Here is a 27,993-nt window from a genome sequence, read left to right as displayed (position 1 = left end):
TATTATGGTGTTGCTATTGTTAATATATATGACCCTGACAAAATCTGTGTGGACCACACTCGAACCCTCCAGACAGCCATAATCGCGCAGTGTAGTGATAGCCCGACGACGATGCTGTGGGTGGACAAGTACCGGCCGACGTCGCTGGCGGCGCTGGACTTCCACCCGGAGGTGACCAAGCGGCTGAGCAACCTGGCGCAGTCGTCGGACCTGCCGCACCTGCTGGTGTACGGTCCGTCGGGCGCCGGCAAGAAGACGCGCATCATGGCGCTGCTGCGCGCGCTGTACGGCGACGGCGCGCTCAAGGTGCGGCTGGAGCACAAGGCGTTCAAGGCGCCGAACCGCAGCGCCAAGGTGGAGATCACGACCGTGGCCAGCAACTTCCACATCGAGATGAACCCGTCGGACGTGGGCAGCAGCGACCGCCTCGTGGTGCAGGAGGTGCTCAAGGAGATCGCGCAGTACCACCTGGCGGACGCCCACGCGCAGCGGCCCTTCAAGGTCGTGCTGCTCATGGAGGTGGACCGCCTCAGCAAGGGCGCGCAGCACGCGCTGCGCCGCACCATGGAGAAGTACACGGCCACGTGCCGCCTCGTGCTGTGCTGCAACAACCCCAGCAAGGTCATCGACCCGCTGCGCAGCCGCTGCCTGGGCGTGCGCGTGGGCGCGCCCTCCACGGACGAGGTCTGCGCCGTGCTGCAGGGCGTGTGCAGCCAGGAGGGCCTCGCCTACTGCGACCCGCTGGCCCAGCAGATCGCCGTCAAGAGCGAGCGCAACCTGCGCCGCGCGCTGCTCATGCTCGAGACCTGCCGCGTGCAAAAGTACGTGCCGTCAAGTCTGTGGGGCCGTTGCCATGCTTACTACTGGACTTGGAGCTGACTGCTGCTGCTGTGTGTGTGTGTGTGTGTGCACAGCTACCCGTTCTCGCCCGACCAGCAGATCCAGTTGCCCGCGTGGGAAGAGTACATCTGCAGTCTGGCCAAGGTGGTGCTGCAGGAGCAGTCGCCCGCCGGGTACGTCTTCTCCTTCTTCTGCTGCTGCTGCTGCTGAGTTGGCCGTTGCTGATCTGGTGTGATGCGTTGCCTTGCGTGTGCCTCGTGGCAGCCTGCTGAAGGCGCGCGAGATGATCTACGAACTGATCTCCAACTGCGTCCCGTCCGAGGTGATCCTCAAGGTGCTGTGCCGCGAGCTCATGAGCCGCCTGGACGACGACCTCAAGCACGAGCTCGTGCAGTGGGCCTCGTACTACGAGCACCGCATGCAGCGCGGCTCCAAGGACATCTTCCACTTCGAGGCCTTCCTGGCCAAGTTCATGACGCTCTACAAGAAGTTCCTGCTGGACCTGTACATGTAGCGAGAGCACTTAACCCGCGCCTACTAAAGAATGAGAGCTTCCTCCATCCAGTCGTCCCGTTATGCACGACGCGCTGATTTGCCCAGCCATTCGGTCAGTCGCTGCAGCAGCGAGTGAGACCATGTGGCAGGTGGCGGTGCTGACGCGCTTCGAGGCGCTGCAGACGTTCCTGTCCGGCCGCGAGCGCGAGAGCGTCAAGTCAGCGCTGTTCGAGCGGCGGGCAGCAGCCAGCGTCAATGCTGAGGCCAGCGAGCCGAAGACAGAGGAGGAGGAGGCAGCAGCGACGGCCACCAGCCTCGTCACGGACACGCCCGCTGGCGGTTCGGCGCATCTGGAGCGGTCGGTAGCGGAGACCTTGCGTCTGGTCACGTCTGGAGGCGTCGTGCTCATTGGTGTACTCTGCTGCTGCGGCTGCTTCTGTTGCTCAGGTGGAACAAGTGGAAGCTGCAAGGCGACAAGATCAACGAGCTCACGTCCACGGCCGGCTCGGAGGCGGATGAAGCGCTGAAGCTCCTGGAGACGAGAGTGGCCAACGTGCGCTTCTTCGCGCGCGGCAAGCGTGGCGTCTTGTATGCAGGCGAGCTGCGCTCCAACAGCGAGCCGGTGGTGGCCAAGCTTGCCGCGGACGCGACTTCCGCTGGCTCTGTGACGCTGGAGGCGCGCTGGCTTCGAGTGGTGAACCGCATGGGTATCGGCGCCAAGCTGGTCGACGCTGGGCGTGGCTGGTTCCTGTGCGAGCGCCTCGAGGGCAAGAACGTGGTGGAGTTCCTGGGCGAGAGCGACGAGGTCGCCACGCCAGCGAACGCCATGTGGGTCGTCCGCGAGATGCTGTGCCAGGTAAGAACGCTGCTACCTAGCTGCCCGTAGCTGCGTGCATGTCGTCTGACTTCCCTTCTCAGTGCTTTGCCATGGACCTCATGGGGGTGAACAAGGAGGAGATGACGCACCCTCACCGCCACATCATCGTGCACCGCTCCACGCAGCAGCAGCCTGCGCGGTGGCGCTGCACGTTCGTCGACTTCGAGAAGTGCTCGTCTACCAAGAAGCCCAAGAACGTCACGCAGCTCTGCCAGGTACGTCGAGGCTGCCATGGATGCAGCGAGGATCAGTCGTTCACGGCCTCTGTTTGTTGCTGCTCTGCTGTGGCCCTGCAGTTCCTGAGCTCGCCGCGGATGGTGGCGCTGCTGGCGAGCAAGCGCGTGAAGGTGGACGTCCCCAAGCTGCGGCAGCGCACGAAGCGCTACAAGCAGGACATCTCCGCCCAGACGTTCGGCCACATCATGCGAGTCTTCGGCCTGTAGCAGCGTAGCCACCGCCTCCATCCACGCGATCACACCAACCAGTTAGTACACCGAGCGTCATCGAGCTCTTCCTTCCCCTTCCACCGCCGCTCACTCTCAGATCTGCCGGCTGCAACCTGCGCGGCAGTCCATGGCCACGCGCAACGCCCGCTACTGGCGCAGCTTCCTCCACGAGCTGCTGCTGGACCCCAGCGCCCCCGCCGCGTACGACGGCGTGTGCTTCTTCACGCTCTCGGGGCGCGTCGAGCACCGCGACGGCTGCTTCCGCTCGTCGCTGGCCGTGGAGCCGCTGCAGCTGCTGTCCATCTTCGAGCAGCTCACGCGTCAGGCCGTGCACGAGGAGCGCGCCGCCCAGCAGCAGCAGCCAGCAGGCGAGCGCCCGACGCAGAGCCTGACGCCCGCGCTGAGACTCGGCGGCGACTGCGTGTTCCACGTCGTGTCGGCCTCGTTCTCCAGCGTCTGCGCGCTGTCCAGCGGCAGTGCGCGCGGCCTCGTGGCGCAGAAGCTCCCGTTCGGCGTGCTGGTGGTGGCCTTCTCGGCGCCGCTGAGGCTGCAGACCGTCTTCGCCCGCGTGGATCGCGCGTGCGCCGCGCTGCGGGTCTGAGCCGTTTCTAGCCACTTGTGGGGAGCAGCAGTTCCCAACTTGTCGCGGAAGAGGAGAAAGGAGGAGAAGGCGAAAAGGAGAAGAAGAAGAAGAAGAAGGAGAAGAGAAGGAGAAGAAGAAGAAGAAGAGGAGAGCATGTACTTCTGCGCGGCCTGCAACGTGTACGTCAAGGACTCGAGCATGGCGGAGCACGACCAGAGCACGGCGCACCTGCTCTCGAGCGCCGGCGGCGTCTCGGTGCGCAAGGTGTGGCTGCCCGAGACGAATCGCGGCTACCAGATGCTCAAGTGCATGGGCTGGCGGGAGAGCGGCGGCCTGGGGCCCGCGGGGGACGGCAAAGTCACGCCCGTGGCCACGACCTTCAAGACGGACAGGGCGGGCGTCGGCGCGCAGCCCACGGCCAGGCAGGCGCGGGTCACGCACTTCCCCGCGCACGACGAGCAGCAGGCCAGACTGGCGGCGGACGGACGCAGCGAAGCGCAGCGCATGCAGGACAGACTCGCGCGCAAGCGCAAGCAGCCCCAGCAGCACCCAGTCGGGCTCTCGAAGGCGCAGCGGAAGCTCCAGAAGCAGCGCGAGCAGAGGCGAGACCGCGCCATCGGCAACGAGCTGTACGCAGAGGGTTTGGAAGGGTACGAGGAGTTCCTGCGGTGAACGACAGCACAGCGAGGTGCTCGTAGTTGCTTGACGGTATTTTACCTTACACAAGTCGCTTTCTCACGGAATGAGTTCCTGCTTGTGCTTCCTCAGTCACAGCCTCGATGTCAACACTGGCGAGTCCAGGGACAGCAGCGTTGCTGCGGCCTCCTCGGTACCGGAGGGTGCCGTCATGATCCGCTTCAGCATCTTGACCACGTCAGTGCGGCAGTCGACGCCGTCGCCCATGACCGCAAACACCATATCTTCGTGTGTACAAATGCTCACTTCCCAGTACGCGGCAGCTTGACCCACTTCTTTCTGTGAATGCACGCAGGATGAACGTTAGCAGGTGAGACGCCAGCAAATGCAGCCGTGCATGCACGCACCAAGTTGTAGGCAAGCTTCTTGGACGAACTCGTCGGGACAACCTGCATCCAAACGATCAATTAGCATCGGATACCTCCACTTGACGAGTAAATCCAAGCGGAGGGTACCGTGTCGTCCTCTCCGTGCAGGAGATAAAATGGCGGCAGCGAGAAGGCTGAAGCACAGCCAACAGGGTCACAAACTCGCTTCCGGCATGCACAACCAAAACCCAACGCTCTTACCCATGTTCCTCGCCTCCGCAACGAGCGCTGTGGGGCTATGCTTCTTGAAGTTGCCCATGCCCAGCATGGCGGGCTTCATCGACGAGATCTCGTGCACGCCTACAACAATTAACGTCAGCAGTGAACGGGACTAGGAGTCCGCATCGAAGACGTGGGCGTACCATTGAGCGGGCCGACAACCCGCTCGCTTTCGAAGACGTAGTGCTCCGAGATGTCGTACGGCGCCGAGAGTCCGATGAATGCGCGCACGTAGTTCGCCACCTCCTTAGACTTTGGGTCGTTGCCGGCCAGACGAAGCGCCGAGTTGACAAGTGCCAGCGCGCTCACGTGTCCTCCAGAAGAGTGGCCGCTCAGGAAGAGCTTGCTGCTGTCTCCTCCGAGCGCCTCGCAGTTCTCCGCCACCCAGAAGACCTACAGCACGACAGCAACAACACACCTCACCTCGTTAGCCTCCATCTCGTGCACTTGAGCAGGCAACAGGCGGGTCCGTCCACCGTCGTACAGCGTTTTCGACGTCCTCCACCATGTCGAGCACCGAGCCGCTGGGGAACGTCCTGTAGTTGATCACCGCCACCAGGAAGCCCTGCGAGGCCAGGAACTCCCCCACGAGCGCGTACTGCCACTTATGACCGAAGGACCAGGCCCCTCCGTGCACGAAGACGAGCACGGGCTTGGCCGGCGCCTGCGGCGTCTGCACGCCGTAGACGTCGAGCGTGTGGCGCTCGTGCGACCCGTAGCGGCAGTTGGCGCGGCAGTCGCGGGGCGTCCACAGCAGCAAGCGGCCGATCCTCGCCGCCAGCTGAGGCTTCACCAGGCACAGGAGGTACTCGGAGCTGGCGATGAGCTGCCCCACGGACGTGTACTTGAGCGCGGCCTGCGCGTGCTCCGCCCACGGGAGACGCGGCTCGCTCTGCTTGAGCAGCGCGTGCTGCTGGCGCAGGTTGAGCCCCGTGTTGCGCAGGTAGGCCAGCAGGGCGACGGCGAGCGCCACGCGCCGCGGATGGAGTTGCGGCAGCTCCGACATGAGCAGGTCGAGGTCTGGTTTACGACAGCCAAAGGGATTAGTGCTGGTCGCAGATGGTGCTTCAACGAGGTGCCTGCTACGTGAGCTGGCAACAGGTTATCCCATACGAGTGGTAATGCAATTTATCAACGGCGTGCGCTCGTACTTCCGACAGCCCTGGCTGCCTGTGCTTCACTTCTTCCTGTCCGTCTCACAACTCAACTTTCGTCTACCTACAATGCAGCCCTTGCTCAGTACGGCACGTACTCGAGCTCGCGGCAGTTGTTGAACTGGATGGCGTCGCTCGCGACGAACTTGGCCAGCGGGTCGATGCCCGAAAAATTTTTCCACTGCTCGAACGTCCGCTTCGTGCCGATGGTGAACTTGTCCAGGTCCGTGCGGTCGAAGTCCTCCTTCGTGACGGGCAGCCCGAGGTTGTAGCGGATGCGGCGCTTGGACGGCTGCTGTATTACGTACCGCTGGCTCCAGTCGCGCTCCCACACCACCTTCCGCTTCTCGTACCAGTGATACGCGATGTCCTCCGAGGGCACGTAGAAGTCGTAGCCCGCCGTCCACAGCCGAGTCGCGCGCGAATACTCTTCGCCGTGGAACAGGTAGGGCGTGTACGGGTCGTTGCGTACCTCCTTCACCTGCGAGCAGCCTCCAAAGTTGAAGCCGCCGGCGAGCTGCGACATTAGCCTCGGCTTCGGCGTGTCCTTCTTGTCGATCCACATGGGGGCTGCGTACTGCACCATCGAGTCCGGGTCCTTCGTCTCGATGCGGGACATGCACATGAGCTGCACCTTGTCGTCCACGTCGTGCTTCGTTAGGTGCTCCGTGGACTTGGGGTAGACCGAGATGATGGCCTTCGAGTTCTCGAGCGAGTCCCATTGGGTGATGATCTTTTCGTCCCAGTCCGGGATGAAGACCAGGTGCGAGTCGATCGTCATGCAGAAATCCTCGTCCGTGATGGCCTTCTCCGTCTCATATCGAGCTGCAGTGGGTCCCTTTGCAACAAAGGCAGCAGCGCAACCGCATCAGACACCCAAGCCGAAGTGTCAACACGTTCCGCACCGTCCTCCAACTTACCGTGGCGTTCACAGCGTCGGTCTGGGACGACACGATCTGCGAGCGGCGGCAGTACTCCTCGCCCACGAGCTCGCAGAAGATCTCGATGCACGGCCGCTCCTTCTCCGCAGGGTAGATCTGGTCGTAGATGCTGATCTTGAGGTTGTCGGGCTCCGCCGCGTTGTCGAAGATCGAGCGCAGCGTCTCCGAGCACCTTCACAGCGGGCGGCACAACACAATACACACCAGTCAGTCGGTAGCCCCGGTCCAGCAGCAGGGAGGGGACTAGCTATGGCTACCTCGCCGAGTCGCGGTAGTTGGCCACCAAGATGATGGTGCTGCGTCCGTTGACGATGGACGGCGGCTGCGTGGGCTCCGGGGCGGGCGTGGAGGCCACCTCCTGGTCGGCACGCAGGTGCACGCTGCGCTCGTCGACGGGGGCGTCCACCGCCGCGCCGCTGGCCGCGTACTCCTGCAGGTAAAGGAACTCGTAGAGCACCACGACGAGGCAGATGACGGGGAACACCATGAGCACCGCCACGCGCAGGTCCCACCCGGCGCCACGCCGCGGCTCCCCGCGAGAGCTCACGCGCCCGTACGGCTGGTAGCCTGCCTTCATTCGCGTCGAGGAGGAGGAGGAGGAGGAGGAGGGCGTCGTCCTGCTTGACGCTTGGGCTCTGCCTGCTCACTTCGTCGTCTCGTTGGTTGACTTGGCTCTGTTTCGCCCACGTCACTTCTCTGCCTTTTTTTTTCTGACACGAAAACCCGAGTAATCGCATATATGAAGACTACGGAACAGCATGTTTGCTGGCCCTGTCAAATTGAATGCGTTCAGGAAAAACGCGGACAACAACGGAATCCAGACGCCATGAGGCGCAAACGACCCACCAGCACCCAGCGGCGGGGATGCACACGGATCCAAGCCTCGTTACTTAGTGTCTTCTTTCTACCAGTCTTTAATCTACGACACCTTGACAGCTCAATATGGTGAAGGCAGGTCGTAAAATCTATTTGGTATCGTCCGCCCGAAATGACGCCCCGCCAAAGCCTAGCAATCTTTTGATCTTTGTTCAAAATCCGTTTGAGATTTCACAGGAACTGTGGTGTTGCAGAACACACAAATATCATCAGATGTGGATCTCCAGCACAAACCACAACAATCGCCGAGTTAGGTCGGCGCTTGTTGGCCTGCGCAGGGGTTGTCCCCTCGCGGTTCGGCCCAACCGGGACAGCGGGTGTCTCGCCTCTCGCCGACACCTGCCAACCAAGGTCCACTCTTCCGGAGATCCGCTGAGCTAGCGGACTCCGTTCATAAACTCCAAAGGATGAACGGCGGCGCGCTAGTGCTTTTACAGGCCGCCGGGGCAGAAGCAACCCGACTTGAAGAGTAACGGCACCCGGGCTGTCCGGCGTACCGGTTCGCTGAGTTAGCGAGACTTTTGCTTCGCACTTGGCGAGCACCCAACGCCCAATCCCGGGCCGACCTAATCTCTTGGCGCTGCCAGTCGAGTACCCTACAAGCTATGCCTCTCGGGTACCGACGGCAGGCATAATCCGACCCCGTGCAGGGACTTACCGGAAAGTGTGCACGTGTTGTGGGCCTAGAAAATTCTGCTCTGTTTGTTCTTAAGTCTCCTGGGCGCCCTGAAAGGGCGCCTCCACTATTCCTAAGGTCCTATACAAATATCAAGTGAAATGGAGTGGTTTCGGATCTTGGCCGACCCTTCACCCTCGCTACGACGTCTCGAACTCGGCGGAGCCGGATAAGTTGTCCGGATAACCCGGCGAGCTCGACGGGGAGGTATCGCCGACTCGGCTGAGCGCTGCTGGGCTCGCCGGGCTCACGCTTGGTCCTCTTGTGCGTTTCTGGCCATGCCCCGCGCCATCTGGGCGGCCAGTGGCTTTGTTTAGCCGAGCTCAAGGCCTGGAAACTGCCTTGGACTCGGCTAAGCGTCTCCTAGCCCCTCCCCCCCCCACACACACACTCGGCCCGCCGTACGTGCGTCTTCTCCTTGCGTGGCGCCACCCATCCTTGCTCTCCGGTGCTCTTGATTCCCAGTTAGTCGGCCGCAGTGCGCTCGTGAAGCCTGCGAGCTCGGCGAGCTCGGCGAACTGGCACAATGTACCCATTCAGCTGAGTAGTACCGTCGGTGTCGCTTTCCTGGCCGTCTTGGTACTGCGAGCTCGGCGGACTGGCACAGTGTACCATCCAGCCGAGTAGTACCGTCGGTGCTGCTTTCCTGGTCGTCTTGGTACCTTGTTCCGCCTTGACTTCGAGTGCTCCACGAAATCTGGTGTTCCCTACACCACAACTGCCCCGGTCACGTTCCGAGCCGAGGTGGTGAGGGACTTAATCATTACTCTGGGTCAACCTTTCTCTTCGGCTCCAAACCCAACGGCCTCGTCATTCTTCCATCGTCATGCCGAGTCGCGACGAGCCCACTGCCTCCTCGGTAAGTTGCTTCCTCGTTTAGTACTTGGCGGCTCTCAGGTACTGACCAGCTTGCCCCCTCTTTCTCCAGGCTTCATCACCAAGTGTTCCAAATCCACAACCGCCTCAAGGTGTGGTGAGGTCCGCCGAGCCGCTTGGTCGGCCGTCCCGGGCTTCAGGGGTCAGCGGTGAGCGAGATGGCTCGCTCATCGATCTGACCAACTCCCTGGAGTTCGACCGGGAGTCTGGTCCAGCTTCTCGCACCTCTCCCCCTCGTCCGCCGAGTTCGCATGGCGACACCACTTCGGGCGCCGCCGGCGTTGACCGGTCGAACTCGGCGGAGCAAGCGAGCCTAAGCTTCCTTGAGGCGCTGGTGCGGGCCGAGTCGGCTAGCCGTCAGGAGGAGAACGCTGCTCTCGCTCGGCTCCTGGCGTTCATCTCGACTCGGCCTCCTCCTGCCATTGACCCGTCGGAGCGACGCGCTCTCCTCTCTGCTTCTTCCCTCGCTGAGATCGCGGACGCTCTTCAGGACCAGCAGCCTATGCCGAGTTCCTCGAATGACGTGGCTGCTCTCCGGGTCGAGCTGAGCACCGCTGAGTCCGTCAACACCAACTTGTCTCGGCGTTTAGACTCACTGGCTGTGGAGAACGCCGAGCTCTGGGACAAGCTGGATGTCGCCGAGCGCGAGCGTGCTCTTTGGGAGCGGGAGGCCAAGAAGCTGTCTCCATTTATGACTTCCCTCCGTAAGTCTCTGGCTGCAACCGAGGCCTCCCTCAAGACCGCCCGCGAGGTCCAGTCAAAGAAGGTGGCTGCTGCTTTTGCTCACGCCGAGGCCTTCCGGGCGCAAGTCAGGGAGCGCGACGCCGAGATCGCGCGTCTCGTTAACGCCATCTCGGCGCGGGACGCTGAGTACGCCGCCTTGCAAGGGGTGGCGGCCAAGCACTTCGAGCAGCTCACCGAGTCAGCTCGGCTCCTCTCGTCCGGGGACTCTCAGCCTCTCCGTCACGCTCAGGCCACCATCGCTGACCAGCGCCGGGTCATCCTGAACCAGAAGAGCATCATCGCCCGCCAGGGGTTTCTGCCCATGCACGACCCTCACATGGCTGCAGCTGCTGGTGCCGGTCTGGATGTGCCAGGGCTCAACCCCGCCGAGCTGCAGCTGAATGCGCGCTTGTGTAGGGTGTTGGCGGCGAGGTTCCCGGAGGTGATTGGCATCCCTGCTGGAGAGACTCGATCGGTCGAGTTGATCATTCATCCTCGCCAAGATGGGTCGTCAGCGACTCCGCCGACTTCGGTGGTTTCGTCGAGCTCGTCGTTTCTCGGCGTCTCGACTCGTTCATCTACTCCAGTGTGTCCGACGAATTCCTCCGTGGCGCCCGCAGCATCAACCCAGTCGACCCGCTCGTCAAGGCTCCGTCGGAGTAAGTCGGTGGATCAGCTTCATCGAGCTCGGGTGGACACTTTGACGCCAGCTGAGCGGCTTCGCCGACTCGCGAATCCCAAGTCGCCAACTGCTGCGGAGCCCCGGCGGAAAGAGCACGTGCCGCCCCCTCAGCCTTATGCTTGTCCCCTTCCTGGCGAGCCTGGGTACGAGGAGGCTGTTGCCCTGTTCGACGAAGTTACCCAAGAGCTTGGTCTGCCGAGTGTCTCCTCCTCGAACTCGGCGGACGTCCGGGTCGGCGACCTTGGTGAAGCTGGTTCAGCCAACGACTCGACTATCGACTTCGACGCGCCGGATCTCGCCCAGCCAGTTGTTCCTCTCGTTCCATACTCGGGTTCTCCATCACTTTCACCGGCGGTTGGTTCCGATGCTGGTACTCCGTCGGCTGGACAGGTGGCTCCACCTGCAACGGCGGCTGCCTCGCCGGTGAGCTCCGCTCCAGTTCCGAGCTCGGCGAATCCAACACGCGTCGGCACCTCGGCTCGGCGAGTTCTTCCGTGGTTGGGAGCGCGGGTCGCTCGGCTGCTGCTTCGGCTTCGGCAACACGCCGGCTATTATCTTGTTCGATTCCCAGGTCATCGTCGTGGCTTCGCGTGCGTGGAGCCGACCGATCCAGTTCGATTTCGTCGACCGTACTGGCTCAAGCTCCAAGTACTCCGTCGAGTTCTACTCGGCCTGCCGTGCCTTCTGGCTCTGACTTCGCCCTCCGGTCGGCCAGCCCGAGGTAAGGCGACCACTGCTCAGGCCCTCAACGCGCACCTCCTGCACGAGCTGGACACTCCCGACGACGTCGTCCTCGGTCGACTGCACTCCCAGGACTCGTCCAGCGGTAGCTCCGTTGACCCCACTGGGACGTCGGCTCACCCGCTGAGTATCTCGGACGGGTCTTCGGATTTAGATGATGGTGGAGATGAGAGCGATGGACTCGGCGGAGTCGCTCCTAGGTCGAGCTCAGCTGCTGGCGACTAGTGGGAGGAGAAAGCTGAAGCTGATTGTAACGGGGTTACACGTACAAGTGGCTGCAAGCCACTTGTGAATTTAACAGATAGGTTATCTGTTAAACGTTTTGGATACTTCCTCACATTGGTGTAAGACACACCGATGGATACATTGAAGTGGACCACCACAGTGAGTGGTCCACACATACCCAAAAGATCCTATTGGTAGAAAGCAGCATCTTTCTACCAATCAGAGACATGCATATCAGCGGGGCTCTGACAGCCAGCCGCTGCCAACCCCTTTCATAGATGATAAACAGTTTTAGCAGTTTTAGAGGAAGATCAATTTACAAGCAATACAGTTCTCATTTTACCTAATCTAAGTCACTTGGAATCCCTTCTTATTTAACTTATATTTGTGTATTCAAATATAATTAACCTAAGTAATTACTAAGTACTTACGCTTCCTCATACACGTTGCGCGACGTGTAAGCTAAAGTAGTGAGTCAAGTTAGACCCACTACACCTGGTAGCACTTTGTAGTCCGTCCAACGACCGACTGCTTGACGTTCGTACGCGGTGTACGAACGCGGAGCCGAGAACCACATGAGCACGGAGGTGCCCATGGAGAGCTCCAACACGCCTGCGACGCATGTTGCACGCACTGACTGCCCCCACCTGTCTGACCCAGAGTGGGAGGCCCTCCAACGACTGTCAACAGTCATTGGAGAAGCGGCGATAGCCACGATGCTGCGTACGCTATCGCCGACGGAGCAACATGGTGTTGCTCTGGGGTTCATCATGAAGGAGCAGCGTGATGCTGCTTCCTCAGTGACGGCGTCGTCAGGGACGACACCGCGTGCTCAACCATTAAAGTTGAGCGTAAGCAATTACGTGGGAAGAGAGGGCGAGCCTCTCCTCCGATGGCTTGTCGAGCTCGACACAGCCATAGCGGCTCGACGCATCGTCGACCCGCTGTCGAAGGTCGCGTTCGCCATGTCCTGCCTTGGCGGACGCGCAAGGAGTTGGGCGTATGGACGCCGACTCTCCGATCCTACGTGCTTCAGCACGTACGAAGTGTTCAAAGAGGAGCTCAAACAAGCGTTTGAGCCCCGCAAAACGAGTTCCGGTCGAGGGCGGAGTTCCTCGACCTTCAGCAGGGTAAGCATGACGTCCATGCTTACGCGCAGCGCGCACGATATTTGGTATCAAATATCGTGACTAACCCGATTGACGAGGCGACCAAGGTCGTCACGTTCATGAAAGGACTTAGAGATGGGCCCGTGAAGACCTTCGAGAGTACCCGAGTACTCTCGAAGCTGCAATCACCCTTGCCATGCAAGAAGAGTTTAGCCTGCGACAGGCTAAACTCCATGTAAATGTACCGAGGCCCGGTAGCGAGGACGGGAGGTCCGGAACCAAAGGACCTCTCGAACGCAACAACTGCTGGTTACCAGCAGCAGGGAGGCAACGTGCGATGTTTCCGTTGCGGAAGGATCGGTCACTTTGCACGGGAGTGTACAGCTCCCATGCCCCCTGGAGGTGGCCGTCGTGGCGATGCTAGGCATCGCCGCGGACTAACAAAAAACGCGAACATCCAGTAGGCGCGGGGCGCCCTACTGGTAATGCAGTCGCGCGTGCCGACATCGGGCACACGACACTGAGGACTGCAGCCCCGAGTGAGACCAGCTCTCACTGCAAGAAACAAGATGACAGGCCGGACCTAGTCATCTTGAAGGTTTACTCGAAGAGAGCGAGTGACTCTCTTCGAGCTTTGGTAGATTCAGGCGCGTCGAACAACTTTGTTCGACTACGAAGCCTGTCGAGACTTGACTTCGAGGAAGTAAATGTACCTCGAAGTCTTCTGGAGGTACGACTGGCAACAGGTGCCATCGTGAAGACCGAGAAGCGCGTCGTGAACGTGCGCTTCTCGTACAAACAACGAGTGTTTGTCGAACGCTTTATCGTCCTGGACCTGGACGATAAGTTCGACGTGGTAATGGGCATGCCGTGCAAACCACGGTATGATCCGGTGATAGACTGGAAGAAGCGCACGCTCGTGCGCTTCGGACGCAACAGCGGAACAGAGAGCGATGGCCCTGTTACCGCAGCGCACGCACCAACAGGTGCGCGCGGCTCACCAGTCGAGACAGCGCTTAATGCTGCTGTCCCGGAGTGCCCAAGAAGTGCGCGAGGGCGCACACAAGCGAGACCCACGTCGGCAATGCTGCCGACGTCGGAAGAAAAAGATGTGTTGGTTCCGGGAACCAACACCCACGTTCAAGCGTGTAAGGGACAGTCCCTGACCCAAAGCGGTCAGGTCGACGACGACGCGTCGGCTCCGGGAGCCGACGCACCCTCGGTCAAGAGGAGCTCCGCCAATGAATGGAGTCGAGGTGACGAAGGCGTGTCAACTCCGGGAGTTGACGCTGCAAACAGTGCGGACGGTTGCAAACGTACCGCACTGACGCAATTTGCATGCTGTCGTGCAGCCGGGCTGCACGACGAAGCGCCATGCGATCAAGCCGGGCTTGATATCGCGCGCCCGCAGACAGGGTCTGCCGGCGAAGGACATTACCGTGCAGCCGGGCTGCACGAAGGAAAATACGGTCAAGCCGGGCTTGATACCGCGCGTCCGCGGACAGGGGCCGCCGGCGAACAACTGTCCACGGCCGGGCCTGGACCAGAAGAACAACTGTGCGGAGCCGGGCTCCGCACAACGAAAAGAACGGCGCAAGCGGAAAACGCTGCGCAAGTCTCGGTCCGGGACCGAGACGCAACAAAACAGTCTGCTGGGCAGACTGCGGCGGTGACGCCGAATGTCAAGACGCTAAGCGTCTTGACGCGCACCGATACTGGATTCCAGTATCGAGAGATGGAACTCGCTAGTCCTCCTCCGACGGCGTCGGAGTTGACATCGCTTCCAGCCATGAGCTGGAAGCGCTTCACGCGACTTGCACGATGGACGCATCGAGCAAGTCTGCGTTCTTCGAACAGCGAAAGAACGGAGAGCGAGAGCGAAGAGCTGAGGCAGCTCTTCGTGGGAAGTACCACTGAGAGTGAAGACACTCTCAGTGCGAAGACAAAGCGAGAGCGCTTCGAGGAACAAGGTTGGGACTCGCTGAAGTCGAGTCCCTATTACGAATTGTTGAGGAAGACGTACTCCCGGAAGAGATTCCTGCGGAGCTTCCGCAGGATAAGGGCATTCAGCACGAGATTGATCTCGTGCCGAGCACGAAGTACTGTGTCACGCGGCAGTGGCCACTGCCGCGAGAGCAAGTGAAAGCGATCGACGACTTCTTTGAAAGTCGTCGTAAAGCAGGACAAGTGCGGGAATCAAAGTCCCCGCACAGTGCTCCGACGTTCTGTGTCAAAACGCCACAGGGCGGATGGCGCATCGTTCATGCGTACAACAAGCTGAACGATGCGACGGTACTGGCGCATACGCCGATACCGCGAAAAGATGTTATCATCGATTCGATGGCCGGGAGCACCGTTTACAGTGCTCTCGACTTGCGAGATGGATTCTACCAAATCCTAATGCGCGAGAGGGATATCCCTCTCACGGCAGTGAGCACGCCAAGCGGCATGCTCTGGGAATGGCTAGTAATGCCACAGGGGCTTAAGAATGCCCCTGCGACTTTCAACAGGTGCGTGACGCACTTGTTGCGCTCGTGCGCGACTTCGCACCGAGCTACTTCGATGATGTGTTCATCCACAGCCGAGCTGTGGACGGGAAGACCGACGTAGAGATGCACAGGGTGCATCTCCGGAGGCTACTTGAGCTTATGCGAAAGCATAAGCTCTACGCGAACCTGAAGAAGTGTATCTTCGGGGCGAGCGAGATACCCGTCCTCGGGTGTCTCGTAGGGAAGAATGGTGTTCGCCCCGACCCGGAAAAGGTCAGAGTGATCAATGAATGGCCAACGCCTTCAAGTGTCAAGGAACTGAGGCAGTTCCTTGGCTTGGCCACGTACTTGTGCAAGTACGTGGAGGATTATGCGGGCAAGATCCGCCCGCTATCACAGCTTCTTAAGAAAGAAGCTGTGTGGAATTGGACACCCGATTGCCAAAAGGCATTCGATGCAGTCAAGCGGGGCTTGACTGAGGCGCCGATCTTGGCAGTGGCTGACCAAGATCGCCCATTTCACGTAGTGTGTGACGCATCCGATTTCGCGATCGGATGCGCGTTGATGCAGCACGACCACGAGGGCCGTGATCGTGTCGTCTACTACCAATCGCGTCAGCTGAAGCCAGCTGAGCGCAACTATCCGGTGCATGACAAGGAACTCCTTGCCATGAAGTATGCACTCGCAAAGTTCCGAGTGTATTTGCTTGGGAGTAGACCATTTGTGGTCTACACCGACCATGCATCACTGCGCACCGCAGTGAAGTCGCCACACATTTCACAAAGAATGGCGAGATGGCTCTCATTCTTTGCGGAGTATAACTTCCGGGTCGAATACAAACCCGGAAGATTGAATGAAGTGGCCGACGCGTTATCACGTCGGCCGGACTATGCAGAAGCTGTTGACGTCAATGCCATTGACGCCATGCGATCGAGCAAACCCACATCATCTCTGTTGGATGATGTGAAGGCCGCGTACGCGCACGACGCGGACGCGAAACTCTTGCTGGCCTACGGCACAGCGCCTTCTGACAAGTCCCGTCAGAAGCTGCCCAAGCACCTTCGAGCGCGTGCACACCGCTTTCGTGTGCACGACGGACTACTGCTTTACAATGCAGTCGACGACAACGCGGATCGCGTTGTCGTGCCAAATGACCATGACCTGCGACTCAGGATCATGTACGAGTATCATGATGCCCCGACTGCGGGACATCTCGGACGTGAGAAGACTTACGTCCTTCTCACCCGCGACCTCTACTGGCACCACCAGTATAAGTGGGTGCGCAAGTACATCCGTGCTTGCGAGGTCTGCCAACGCGTGAAGCCTGCGCCATTCGCGCAGGCTCCACTGCAATCACTACCGACTCCGTCGGAGTGTTGGAAGTCCATGTCTTTGGACTTCATCTTTGGTCTTCCCCCGGATAGCGGAGGGAACACCGGTATTGTGGTCTTCGTCGACCGCTTCAGCAAGATGGTACATCTTGCTGCGGTGCCAACAGAGGTGACCGCGAAGCAGACGGCCCGTCTGCTCGTCGACATGGTGTTCAAACACCATGGCATGCCGTCCGACATCGTGTCGGACAGAGACCCGCGCTTCACAGCGCACCTGTGGCAAGAAGTGTTTACACTTCTTGGGAGCCAACTTTCCATGTCGACTGCGGATCATCCGCAGACGGACGGTCAAACCGAGCGCGTGAATCGCGTGCTCGTCGATAAGTTGAAGAGCTACGCTCACTCGTTCCAATACTGGAGCGAGTGCTTATCGATGGCAGAGTTTGCCATCAACAACTCAGTGCATGCCTCGACCGGGCATACACCGTTCTACGTGAATGCCATGCGGCATCCACGTCTACCGAGTTTACTCGGAGTGATGGCTCCCACTTTAAGTGGGGAGGATCTACGACTGCAATACAGCAACCGCAGAAACCGCTGACACTTGCACAGTGTCAGCTGCAATAATGGACAAACCACATGAGTCTGCGCAGGTCGCAGACTCCCCCTAACAAGGCCAACGACCACGGGTCTGCGCAGGGCGCAGACACCGCAAGAAACCACGCAGAGGCCGGGCCTCTAGCGGAGAGCGAGCTGAATGACTTCAGCTCGGATGCAATCAGTTTCATCACCAAAAGACAAGCCGTAATCCGGTTTGTTCAAGACACAATAGCAGCTTCTGTTGATCAACAGAAGCTGAACGCAGACAATGCGGGCAGAGGCAACACAAATGAATTTAAAGTTGGTTCATTAGTTTTGTTAGCTACACAAAACCTGCCTAGACATGCAGTTTCGGATTTCGGAGCAAGCAAGCTTGCTCCGCGCTTCATCGGGCCGTTCACTGTGTTGGCACGGCACGGCAACGCATACACACTAGACATACCGTCTAGCATGCGCCTCCATCCGACCTTTTACGTCGGACGGCTGAAACCATACCTGCAGCACGAGCCATCTAGCTCGGCTGACCCGAAGCCTCGGCAGGAGCCGAGGCAGAAGCGGAGGACTTGGCCTCGGCGACGAGCAGCCTCTCCTCCAGCGCGCGGACGCGCTGGAGCAACCCCTTCATCTGGGTCCCCAGCTCGACCTGGATATTCGAGGCGGTCTGCGAGACCGCCGCGACTTGGGCCTTCTGGTTCGTCAGCTCCTGTTTCAGGGCGGCGAACTCAGCGCCCTGCACACGCTCCACGACGGTCACCCGGTCGTGGAGAGGCGCATACTGATCAGCCCGGGGCTGATCATACCCGGGGCGTGTTCCCACCCCCGCCACCGCCGATCCGTGACGCCCGCGGCTCAACCCGCTGGATTGTTGAGCGGATTGTTGACCATAGTATCCCGAAAACGAACCCTCAAGGGGCTCGTTTTCGTATTCGTTGGAGAGGATTTCCTCCCCATCGAGATACATGGGAGCCGCGGAACGTCTTGCTGGAGGACGTTCCGGAAATGGTGAGGGCGTACGAAGAGCAGTACGCGCTGGTGCAGCGGAAGTAATACGAGCGCTGCGATCATCGCCAGCGCCCGAACCCTCACGTGCTAAGAACTTAGCACGGAGCTCTTTGAGACTCTCGGGCACACGGAACGACGTGTACCCGTTCAGGTCGCGGTCGCTCAAGCGGACCGCGCCTGGGAAACACTTTGTGCACTGAAAGCCCTCGGGCACAGCGCACGGCACATTTGCCTCCTCAGCAGCAACATGAAGTTGCTCCAACTTTCCACGCTTCGATTACGTCTCGAAGCGATCACGCGCTTGCTTAATCCGATCACGGTAAGCACTCGGTTTCTTGTTGAAGTTTTCAACAAAGGCGTTCCAGTTTGACAAAGTGCCTGCCATTCGGGCGCTTTGCTGCGAGAAGAGGTCTTCTTGCTTTGAAACCATCGGAGCTCATGAAAGAGTCCGATGTAGTAATCGCGCCTTTGATGCGTTTCCGCATCAAAGTGCAGCTCGGCAGCCACAGCGTCATCTCTGATGGCGCTGCATACGTACAGCGGCACCTCATTCGGAGGTACCGAGTTCCCAAACCGGTCCGCGATCTCGGACGCGGACGGCATCCATGGATCGCGCGCTGCACCTGCAGCGCGCGGAGAGCCTTGAGCTTTGGAATCACGCGCTGCAGCAGCAGCGCGCGGAGTACTGAGAGCCCCAGCGGAAGCGAGTGGGGTATCGCTCTCAGTACGCGAACGCTTCGAACTCGAAGCGTCCGATTCGTCCCCTTCACGCGGGCGAACGTTCTTGGCGTGAGGGTCGAGCGATTCGCTCGACACTGAGTCTTTGCGCTTAGAGGGCGAGTCCTCCTCGCCCTCCATGTCTTCATCGTCGTCGTCGAAGTCGACGACGTCGCCGTACTTCGCCTTCTGACGCTCGAAGTAGTCGTCGATGGAGAGATGACTCCCCACCGACTTCGAGGTCTTCTTCTGTGGCGCGCTCATCGTTGAATGAGCGCGGATTTCTTCTCCAAACGCGGAGAATTGACGAATGGTCAATTCCAAAGATTGACGTGCGGAGACCCCGCGCGTCTAACCTTAAGGGGGGGATGGTGTAACGGGGTTACACGTACAAGTGGCTACAAGCCACTTGTGAATTTAACAGATAGGATATCTGTTAAAAGTTTTAGATACTTCCTCACCTTGGTGTAAGTCACACCAATGGATACATTGAAGTGGACCACCACAATGAGTGGTCCACACCTACCCAAAAGATCCTATTGGTAGAAAGCAGCATCTTTCTACCAATCAGAGACGTGCACAGTGGCGGGGCTCTGACAGCCAGCCGCTGTCAATCCCTTTCATAGATGATAAACAGTTATAGCAGATTGAGGAGGAAGATCAATTCACATACAATACAGCGCAACGTGTAAGCAAAAGTAGTGAGTCAAGTTAGACCCACTACACCTGAGTCGCCGCAGTCTGTGTTGTCGTCCGCTTTCCGAAGTCTGGAAGGTGCTCGACCTGGCAGGGTGGCGTCCGGTCCGGATGCCTCGCTCAAGTCGGAATCTCGAGCATCGTCAAGCCTCTTCAGGACGTCAGGTGGCTCGGACGAGTCGCTTGCTAGCGCCATGTCCGGATCGCGAACGAGGGACAGCTCGTTCGGATCTTCGGGACTGAGCTGGGGTCGGGATGCTGGATCACACATGCCGGCAGTTCTGATGGCGATGACTGCCCAGACGCTTGGTGGTGTGGCTGCGGTTGAATCCGCGATGGCCATGTACGTCACCCAGGAAGCTCTCCCGCCGAACCCGGTGCGCGTGGATCAGGACGATGTCGTTATGTCGAAGTCCGAACGATCGCACGCCCGGGGACGGAGGTCGAAGACATTCCGACGTCGCTCCAAGCGTCGAAGTCCGTCGCCATCCGAAAGTTCCAGCAGCGACGATGATAGCCGCCGCCGCAGGTCCAGCCGACGCTTCCTGTCCGAACGTTCGCACCGCTCGGGACGATCACATGCTTCAGCCAGTTCTGGAAGCACGCAAGTCGCCTTGAACGCCATGTTCCAGGTGCAGGAGGCGGTCGCCCGGATGGAGAGGCACCAGGACTCCGCGCTCGAGAAGCTGAACACCAAGCTGAACTTGGAAGTCGCTCGGAGGTTCGGACCCCCGGCTCGGGACCCACTTGCGAAGGTGGAGTCCACCCGGAGTCCGGCCGACGACACTTGGACACGCCGCGAGGCGGAGACCCGGGAAGCCGCTCGACTGGAAGCCGCGCGTCTGGAACGCGGGCGTGCGGACGCACTCCTGACACAGTACCGTGTCCAGACGGAGGCATGTCAGGCCGAAGAAGCGCAGCGCGTGGCGGCCATGATGGAGTCCTTGCAGCGCGAGCTAGAAGACATGCGCGCGGGGCGGACCCAGGAGCGAGAGGTGGCCAAGAATGTCCAGAAGTTTCTGACTGGACAGTTGCGCGACCTTCGTGCAACATCCGCCCAGACGCCTCCGCGACCATTCGCATTCAGACCTGATTCGGCAACTCGGGACCCTCATATGACAACGGAAAATCCAGTGGCGACCAGTCGTCAGGTCAGGCGTCCAGAATCCAGTGGCGTAATCAGTGATGACGTAATCAGGGGAGATGTCACACGGACCTCGACGAACCTCGACGAATTCCTGGAGGCCCAGCTGCGGGCGACCCTCAGCGTCGCCGCCAAGGCCGACGCCGCGCCGCCGCGCGTCAAGACCGAGAGCGCCCCCGACGCCCCCACACGCGGACACGCCGACGCGCGCCCTGAACGAAAGGCGCAGGCGGAGGGTGTGCCGCAGCGCAAGGCGCAAGCTGGCTCGGCGAGGCGGGCGAAGTCTGCGAGTGGCAAGTCGACAGAGCGAGGAGGAAGGGACGCCTCGCCCGTGGAGAGAAATCGAAGAACCCCCCAAGCACTGTGGTGATCCGGATAGTTCCGATTCTGGCTCAAGCTCCGAATGGAGTTCTTCGGACTCCGACAGCTCCGATAGCTCGTCGTTTGAAGATGTTGTTGTCAAGGGATCGCCTCGACTAGCTGCGGTGGATCAGTAAGGTACCGGTGTGACCTTCACTCAGTGGGGCCGCCATCATTCGTGTGATGATGGGACGAGGATTAAGGGACGCTGATGATGGGACGCGTGGGTACAGGATTGTGGGTACAGGATGGGCAGCTACGTGGCACTCGCTGATTGGCTGAAGGACCTTCTATCCAGTTAGGAATCCAGTAGAGTGTATCCAGCATGTAACGGGGTTACATGTACAAGTGGCTGCAAGCCTCTTGTGAATTTAACAGATAGGATATCTGTTAAAAGTTTTGGATACTTCCTCACCTTGGTGTAAGACACACCAATGGATACATTGAAGTGGGCCACCACAATGAGTGGTCCACACCTACCCAAAGATCCTATTGGTAGAAAGCAGCATCTTTCTACCAATCAGAGACGTGCATATTAGCGGGGCTCTGACAGCCAGCCACTGTCAACCCTTTCATAGATGATAAACAGTTTTTAGCAGATTTAGGAGGAAGATCAATTTACAAGCAATACAGTTCTCATTTTACCTAATCTAAGTCACTTGGAATCCCTTCTTATTTAACTTATATTTGTGTATTCAAATATAATTAACCTAAGTAATTACGAAGTACTTACGCTTCCTCATACACGTTGCGCGACGTGTAAGCTAAAGTAGTGAGTCAAGTTAGACCCACTACACCTGGTAGCACTTTGTAGTCCGTCCAACGACCGACTGCTTGACGTTCGTACGCGGTGTACGAACGCGGAGCCGAGAACCACATGAGCACGGAGGTGCCCATGGAGAGCTCCAACACGCCTGCAACGCATGTTGCACGCGCTGACTGCCCCCACCTGTCTGACCCAGAGTGGGAGGCCCTCCAACGACTGTCAACAGTCATTGGAGAAGCGGCGATAGCCACGATGCTGCGTACGCTATCGCCGACGGAGCAACATGGTGTTGCTCTGGGGTTCATCATGAAGGAGCAGCGTGATGCTGCTTCCTCAGTGACGGCGTCGTCAGGGACGACACCGCGTGCTCAACCATTAAAGTTGAGCGTAAGCAATTACGTGGGAAGAGAGGGCGAGCCTCTCCTCCGATGGCTTGTCGAGCTCGACACAGCCATAGCGGCTCGACGCATCGTCGACCCGCTGTCGAAGGTCGCGTTCGCCATGTCCTGCCTAGGCGGACGCGCAAGGAGTTGGGCGTATGGACGCCGACTCTCCGATCCTACGTGCTTCAGCACGTACGAAGTGTTCAAAGAGGAGCTCAAACAAGCGTTTGAGCCCCCGCAAAACGAGTTCCGGTCGAGGGCGGAGTTCCTCGACCTTCAGCAGGGTAAGCATGACGTCCATGCTTACGCGCAGCGCGCACGATATTTGGTATCAAATATCGTGACTAACGCGATTGACGAGGCGACCAAGGTCGTCACGTTCATGAAAGGACTTAGAGATGGGCCCGTGAAGACCTTCGAGAGTACCCGAGTACTCTCGAAGCTGCAATCACCCTTGCCATGCAAGAAGAGTTTAGCCTGCGACAGGCTAAACTCCATGTAAATGTACCGAGGCCCGGTAGCGAGGACGGGAGGTCCGGAACCAAAGGACCTCTCGAACGCAACAACTGCTGGTTACCAGCAGCAGGGAGGCAACGTGCGATGCTTCCGTTGCGGAAGGATCGGTCACTTTGCACGGGAGTGCACAGCTCCCATGCCCCCTGGAGGTGGCCGTCGTGGCGATGCTAGGCATCGCCGCGGACTAACAAAAACGCGAACATCCAGTAGGCGCGGGGCGCCCTACTGGAAATGCAGTCGCGCGTGCCGACATTGGGCACGCGACACTGAGGACTGCAGCCCCGAGTGAGACCAGCTCTCACTGCAAGAAACAAGATGACAGGCCGAACCTAGTCATCTTGAAGGTTTACTCGAAGAGAGCGAGTGACTCTCTTCGAGCTTTGGTAGATTCAGGCGCGTCGAACAACTTTGTTCGACTACGAAGCCTGTCGAGACTTGACTTCGAGGAAGTAAATGTACCTCGAAGTCTTCTGGAGGTACGACTGGCAACAGGTGCCATCGTGAAGACCGAGAAGCGCGTCGTGAACGTGCGCTTCTCGTACAAACAACGAGTGTTTGTCGAACGCTTTATCGTCCTGGACCTGGACGATAAGTTCGACGTGGTAATGGGCATGCCGTGCAAACCACGGTATGATCCGGTGATAGACTGGAAGAAGCGCACGCTCGTGCGCTTCGGACGCAACAGCGGAACAGAGAGCGATGGCCCTGTTACCGCAGCGCACGCACCAACAGGTGCGCGCGGCTCACCAGTCGAGACAGCGCTTAATGCTGCTGTCCCGGAGTGCCCAAGAAGTGCGCGAGGGCGCACACAAGCGAGACCCACGTCGGCAATGCTGCCGACGTCGGAAGAAAAAAAGATGTGTTGGTTCCGGGAACCAACACCCACGTTCAAGCGTGTAAGGGACAGTCCCTGACCCAAAGCGGTCAGGTCGACGACGACGCGTCGGCTCCGGGAGCCGACGCACCCTCGGTCAAGAGGAGCTCCGCCAATGAATGGAGTCGAGGTGACGAAGGCGTGTCAACTCCGGGAGTTGACGCTGCAAACAGTGCGGACGGTTGCAAACGTACCGCACTGACGCAATTACATGCTGTCGTGCAGCCGGGCTGCACGACGAAGCGCCATGCGATCAAGCCGGGCTTGATATCGCGCGCCCGCAGACAGGGTCTGCCGGCGAAGGGACACATTACCGTGCAGCCGGGCTGCACGAAGGAAAATGCGGTCAAGCCGGGCTTGATACCGCGCGCCCGCGGACAGGGTCCGCCGGCGAACAACTGTCCACGGCCGGGCCTGGACCAGAAGAACAACAAGAAGACGGCGCAAGCGGAAAACGCTGCGCAAGTCTCGGTCCGGGACCGAGACGCAACAAGAGCAGTCTGCTGGGCAGACTGCGGCGGTGACGCCGAATGTCAAGACGCTAAGCGTCTTGACGCGCACCGATACTGGATTCCAGTATCGAGAGATGGAACTCGCTAGTCCTCCTCCGACGGCGTCGGAGTTGACATCGCTTCCAGCCATGAGCTGGAAGCGCTTCACGCGCGACTTGCACGATGGACGCATCGAGCAAGTCTGCGTTCTTTCGGACAGCGAAAGAACGGAGAGCGAGAGCGAAGAGCTGAGGCAGCTCTTCGTGGGAAGTACCACTGAGAGTGAAGACACTCTCAGTGCGAAGACAAAGCGAGAGCGCTTCGAGGAACAAGGTTGGGACTCGCTGAAGTCGAGTCCCTATTACGAATTGTTGAGGAAGACGTACTCCCGGAAGAGATTCCTGCGGAGCTTCCGCAGGATAAGGGCATTCAGCACGAGATTGATCTCGTGCCGAGCACGAAGTACTGTGTCACGCGGCAGTGGCCACTGCCGCGAGAGCAAGTGAAAGCGATCGACGACTTCTTTGAAAGTCGTCGTAAAGCAGGACAAGTGCGGGAATCAAAGTCCCCGCACAGTGCTCCGACGTTCTGTGTCAAAACGCCACAGGGCGGATGGCGCATCGTTCATGCCTACAACAAGCTAAACGATGCGACGGTACCGGCGCATACGCCGATACCGCGAAAAGATGTTATCATCGATTCGATGACCGGGAGCACCATTTACAGTGCTCTCGACTTGCGAGATGGATTCTATCAAATCCTAATGCGTGAGAGCGATATCCCTCTCACGGCATTGAGCACGCCAAGCTGCATGCTCTGGGAATGGCTAGTAATGCCACAGGGGCTTAAGAATGCCCCTGCGACTTTCAACAGGTGCGTAACGCACTTGTTGCGCTCGGTGCGCTACTTCGCACCGAGCTATTTCGATGATGTATTCATCCACAGCCGGGCTGTGGACGAGAAGACCGACGTAGAGATGCACAGGGTGCATCTCCGGAAGCTACTTGAGCTTATGCGAAAGCATAAGCTCTACGCGAATCTGAAGAAGTGTATCTTCGGGGCGAGCGAGATACCCGTCCTCGGGTGTCTCGTAGGGAAGAATGGTGTTCGCCCTGACCCGGAAAAGGTCAGAGTGATAAATGAATGGCCAACGCCTTCAAGTGTCAAGGAACTGAGGCAGTTCCTTGGCTTGGCCACGTACTTGTGCAAGTACGTGGAGGACTATGCGGGCAAGATCCGCCCGCTGACACAGCTTCTCAAGAAGGAAGCTGTGTGGAATTGGACAACCGATTGCTTCCTGGAATCGGATTCTCATGTTGAGTTGTCGTCGGAGGAGCGGTCGGTTGAGGCGAACAAGACAACGCCGGGGACTCGTGCTGCCGATATCGAAGCGGACCGGGCTTTACGCGCTGCGCAGATTGGTTGCTCACGCAAGCGTTCCTCGCAAAGGGAAGCCGGTTCTCATCATGTTCGTGGTAGGTCAAGCTCTGTTTCTCGTTCGGCGTCGCAAAAGCGGGTCCATTCCTCGTCCCTCCGTCGCAGTCCGTCCGCCAGTCGCCCGGGCAAGAGACCTCGCCGCCCCGCCGAAGACTCAGCTTCTGCTGTCCGTGGCTCTCGTACGTCTTCTCGTCGAGGTGGTAGCCGTGAGTCTTCGGTGACAGCTCCTGGTGATTCTCGGACTTCTTCTCAAGATGGTGAGCACTTGGAAATGGAGGTGGAGGTTGTCGAGTCTTCCGGAAGTGTTCCTGCGCCCGCAGAGTCTCCGTCCGCGTTGGCAGTGCAAGCCCCGAGTGCTTCTGGGGCTTCGTCGTCCAAGGGCAAGTCGAGGCGGAAACTCAAGGGGCGATGGGTTCGTTCTCAACCATCTACCGATCCGCCAGCTCGCGCCGTCTTCTCCGGGGCCACTGCCAAGTCTTCGTCGGACGGCTCACCTGTTGTTCCTTCCCGCAAGCCTTCCCGTGTGGTGGAGTCATCGGATGAAGATGCTGTCTCGTCGAGCACTCTCTCTCCTCCTGCCGAGCAAGTTCACGCCGACTCTGGCGCTTCTCTCGAATGGTTTCCAGACACTGGTTCGGAGGCGGAGAATTTGGTCGTCTGATCAGTGATTGAGTTATCGGAGGGCGTCCCCCAATCGTCTTCTCTCTTGGAGCTCCCAGGTTCCGAGTCGTCGGGAGCTATCTCAGGTGCTGGTGTGGAGCCTAACAAGACACCTCCTGCTCCACCGAAGGCTCACACGAATCGCCGTCGACAACGCCGTCGTCCTTCCGTTCCACGCCAGCCTGCGTCTTCCGGAAGCAGTCGAGTCGTCGCCACTTTGTCGTCCACCCCTGGGTCAGATTCCAGCTCCCGGCGTCTTCCTGTGGTGCCGTCGCCGGCGCAGGGCCAGTTACCCCTCGTCCGATTTTCCAAGCAAGTGGTCAAATGGGCTGTGCCTTACATCGAGCCGCCTTTCACGCGTCCTGGGGCTCTCAAGTGCTGGACCCAGATGCTGAATGCTCGGTTGCCTGCACCGGATCCCCGGGATCTCCGAATTATTTCCAGTCCTGAAGGCATCGCGGCATTCGCGGATTACAAAAACCCTGATCATCCGTGGCAGAAGCTTCGCCGGCGACTCCCGTCTCAAGCGTGTCTTTTTGACACTTCGGAGTTCGATCCCGACTCCAAGGTGTCCCAGCGGGCTTCGCCGATGACTCGAGTGATGGGGTACTGGAGCAATTTTCGCGGGAGCGGCGACTCGGACAACGTCGACCTTGGTTTCTCACTTTGGGAGCGTGATCACTGGATCCTTCCGAAGGCAGTGGAGACTACGTTCTCCGCCGTTGCCGCTGACTTGGACATGATGGACTGGACTGCCGCGCGGAAGACTCGGACGAGGAAGGACTTGGATGCTTTGAAAGCTGCCTGGTCGAGGTACGTGGTCGAGCGCAACAAACGCAGCGACCGTCTCCGCGCCAAGGTGGTTCCGTACATCTGGAAGTGGAGCAGCAGCCAGGATCCGGGTTTCTCGGAGGTGAAATCAGAGTTCATGCTCGAGCCGACCATGCCCGGGTATTCTCTGGAGTACTTGCCTTGGGAGCCCAAGACTGTCGACTGGTTGAGCGAGGTCGCGGCCCTGGATGCTGAGGAGCCTTGGCGGAACGGCTGGATCGATGTGCCGGAGCAGCACCCCTACAACACCACGTTCGTCCCGTGCAACCCGTCGGCTCCGCTCTTTGTCCCGGTTGGTTCTTCGCGCGCCGATGTTGGTCGTCGAGTTGTTCCAAGTTCGTCGCTGCAGCCGGGTGAATTGAGCTCAGAATGGGTTGCCGAGTTTGGTGATGCTCGTGTTCCTGCTGCGTCTGAGTCTTCGCCGACTGCTGCGTCTGTTCCGGGAGGACAAGCTCTGGATGCTGCTGGTGGCTCCGACGACTCGAGCTTGCTTGGTGTCTTGGCTCGGGCAGCTGTTGCCTCCGATCCTGAGTGAGTTGAAGTCGGGTTCAAGCGAGTCGTCGGCAGCGTCTTCTATCCATTTGGTTTTCATTTCCAATTCCGCTTCTGAGATGCCGTTGAGTTAACTGTCCGTCTTAGTAGCGTTTTTAATTTTAAATGCAAAAGATAATGCCGCAGTCGCTGTTTTCGTCTGTGGTCTTGGGCTGCGTTGCCCCAAGTATAGGTCGTCATGGCGGTGACTCATAGCCACCTAGTCTTCGTCGGCGACTTGAACCATCTGCAGGCGCTGTTCACTTCGTTTTCGCCGTAGGTAATCATAGAGGAGCCCTCCACAAGAAAGGTTAGCGGCTGGCTCCCACGTTGGTTCCTCGTAGCCGACCCATTTGACTCTAAACTCGCGCACTGCTCTTTCAGTTCCCGTGGACAACGGCACACGGTCGTCGAGGATAGTAGTGGGTCTAACTTGACTCACTACTTTAGCTTACACGTCGCGCAACGTGTATGAGGAAGCGTAAGTACTTCGTAACTACTTAGGTTAATTATATTTGAATACACAAATATAAGTTAACTTAGACAAGACTCCAAGTAGCTAGTTTAAGGTAAAATGAGAACTGTATTGCTTGTAAATTGATCTTCCTCTAAAATCTGCTAAAAACTGTTTATCATCT

General features: G+C 59.0%; 7 protein-coding genes across 7 annotated transcripts; 5 read left to right on the top strand and 2 right to left on the bottom strand.

Moving 5' to 3' along the window:
• Positions 1-111: 111 nt before the first annotated feature.
• Positions 112-1,354, top strand: IUM83_11301 (replication factor C subunit 3; the record flags this gene model as incomplete). The annotated part of the gene is made up of 3 exons (XM_067935850.1): positions 112-821; positions 915-1,013; positions 1,105-1,354. The coding sequence occupies 3 exons, from the start codon at positions 112-114 to the stop codon at positions 1,352-1,354; spliced, it is 1,059 nt and encodes a 352-aa protein (XP_067784893.1).
• A 121-nt stretch (positions 1,355-1,475) lies between these two features.
• Positions 1,476-2,655, top strand: IUM83_11300 (G patch domain and ankyrin repeat-containing protein 1; the record flags this gene model as incomplete). Its single annotated transcript, XM_067935849.1, has 4 exons — positions 1,476-1,693; positions 1,783-2,191; positions 2,254-2,427; positions 2,509-2,655. The coding sequence occupies 4 exons, from the start codon at positions 1,476-1,478 to the stop codon at positions 2,653-2,655; spliced, it is 948 nt and encodes a 315-aa protein (XP_067784943.1).
• Positions 2,656-2,785: 130 nt separating this feature from the next.
• On the top strand, positions 2,786-3,259 carry IUM83_11299 (G patch domain and ankyrin repeat-containing protein 1; the record flags this gene model as incomplete). Its single annotated transcript, XM_067935848.1, has 1 exon — positions 2,786-3,259. The coding sequence occupies one exon, from the start codon at positions 2,786-2,788 to the stop codon at positions 3,257-3,259; it is 474 nt and encodes a 157-aa protein (XP_067785017.1).
• Positions 3,260-3,394: 135 nt separating this feature from the next.
• IUM83_11298 (G patch domain containing protein) lies at positions 3,395-3,913 on the top strand (the record flags this gene model as incomplete). Its single annotated transcript, XM_067935847.1, has 1 exon — positions 3,395-3,913. The coding sequence occupies one exon, from the start codon at positions 3,395-3,397 to the stop codon at positions 3,911-3,913; it is 519 nt and encodes a 172-aa protein (XP_067785041.1).
• Positions 3,914-4,009: 96 nt separating this feature from the next.
• IUM83_11297 (isoprenylcysteine alpha-carbonyl methylesterase ICMEL1) lies at positions 4,010-5,530 on the bottom strand (the record flags this gene model as incomplete). Its single annotated transcript, XM_067935846.1, has 6 exons — positions 4,010-4,216; positions 4,285-4,326; positions 4,393-4,439; positions 4,507-4,605; positions 4,668-4,917; positions 5,009-5,530. 6 exons carry the CDS (start codon positions 5,528-5,530, stop codon positions 4,010-4,012), a joined length of 1,167 nt encoding a protein of 388 aa, XP_067785020.1.
• Positions 5,531-5,760: 230 nt separating this feature from the next.
• Positions 5,761-7,196, bottom strand: IUM83_11296 (hydroxyproline N-acetylglucosaminyltransferase; the record flags this gene model as incomplete). Its single annotated transcript, XM_067935845.1, has 3 exons — positions 5,761-6,516; positions 6,599-6,791; positions 6,877-7,196. 3 exons carry the CDS (start codon positions 7,194-7,196, stop codon positions 5,761-5,763), a joined length of 1,269 nt encoding a protein of 422 aa, XP_067784909.1.
• Positions 7,197-8,997: 1,801 nt separating this feature from the next.
• Positions 8,998-11,146, top strand: IUM83_11295 (uncharacterized protein; the record flags this gene model as incomplete). Its single annotated transcript, XM_067935844.1, has 3 exons — positions 8,998-9,030; positions 9,100-10,875; positions 10,958-11,146. 3 exons carry the CDS (start codon positions 8,998-9,000, stop codon positions 11,144-11,146), a joined length of 1,998 nt encoding a protein of 665 aa, XP_067785018.1.
• Between the last annotated feature and the right edge of the window lie 16,847 nt (positions 11,147-27,993).

This window comes from Phytophthora cinnamomi (assembly GCF_018691715.1).
Source record: "Phytophthora cinnamomi strain GKB4 chromosome Unknown Contig83, whole genome shotgun sequence".
NCBI classification, from domain to species: Eukaryota; Oomycota; class Peronosporomycetes; order Peronosporales; family Peronosporaceae; genus Phytophthora; species Phytophthora cinnamomi.
Note: the sequence above shows the minus strand (reverse complement) of the source record. Positions and strands in the feature narration are given on the sequence as shown.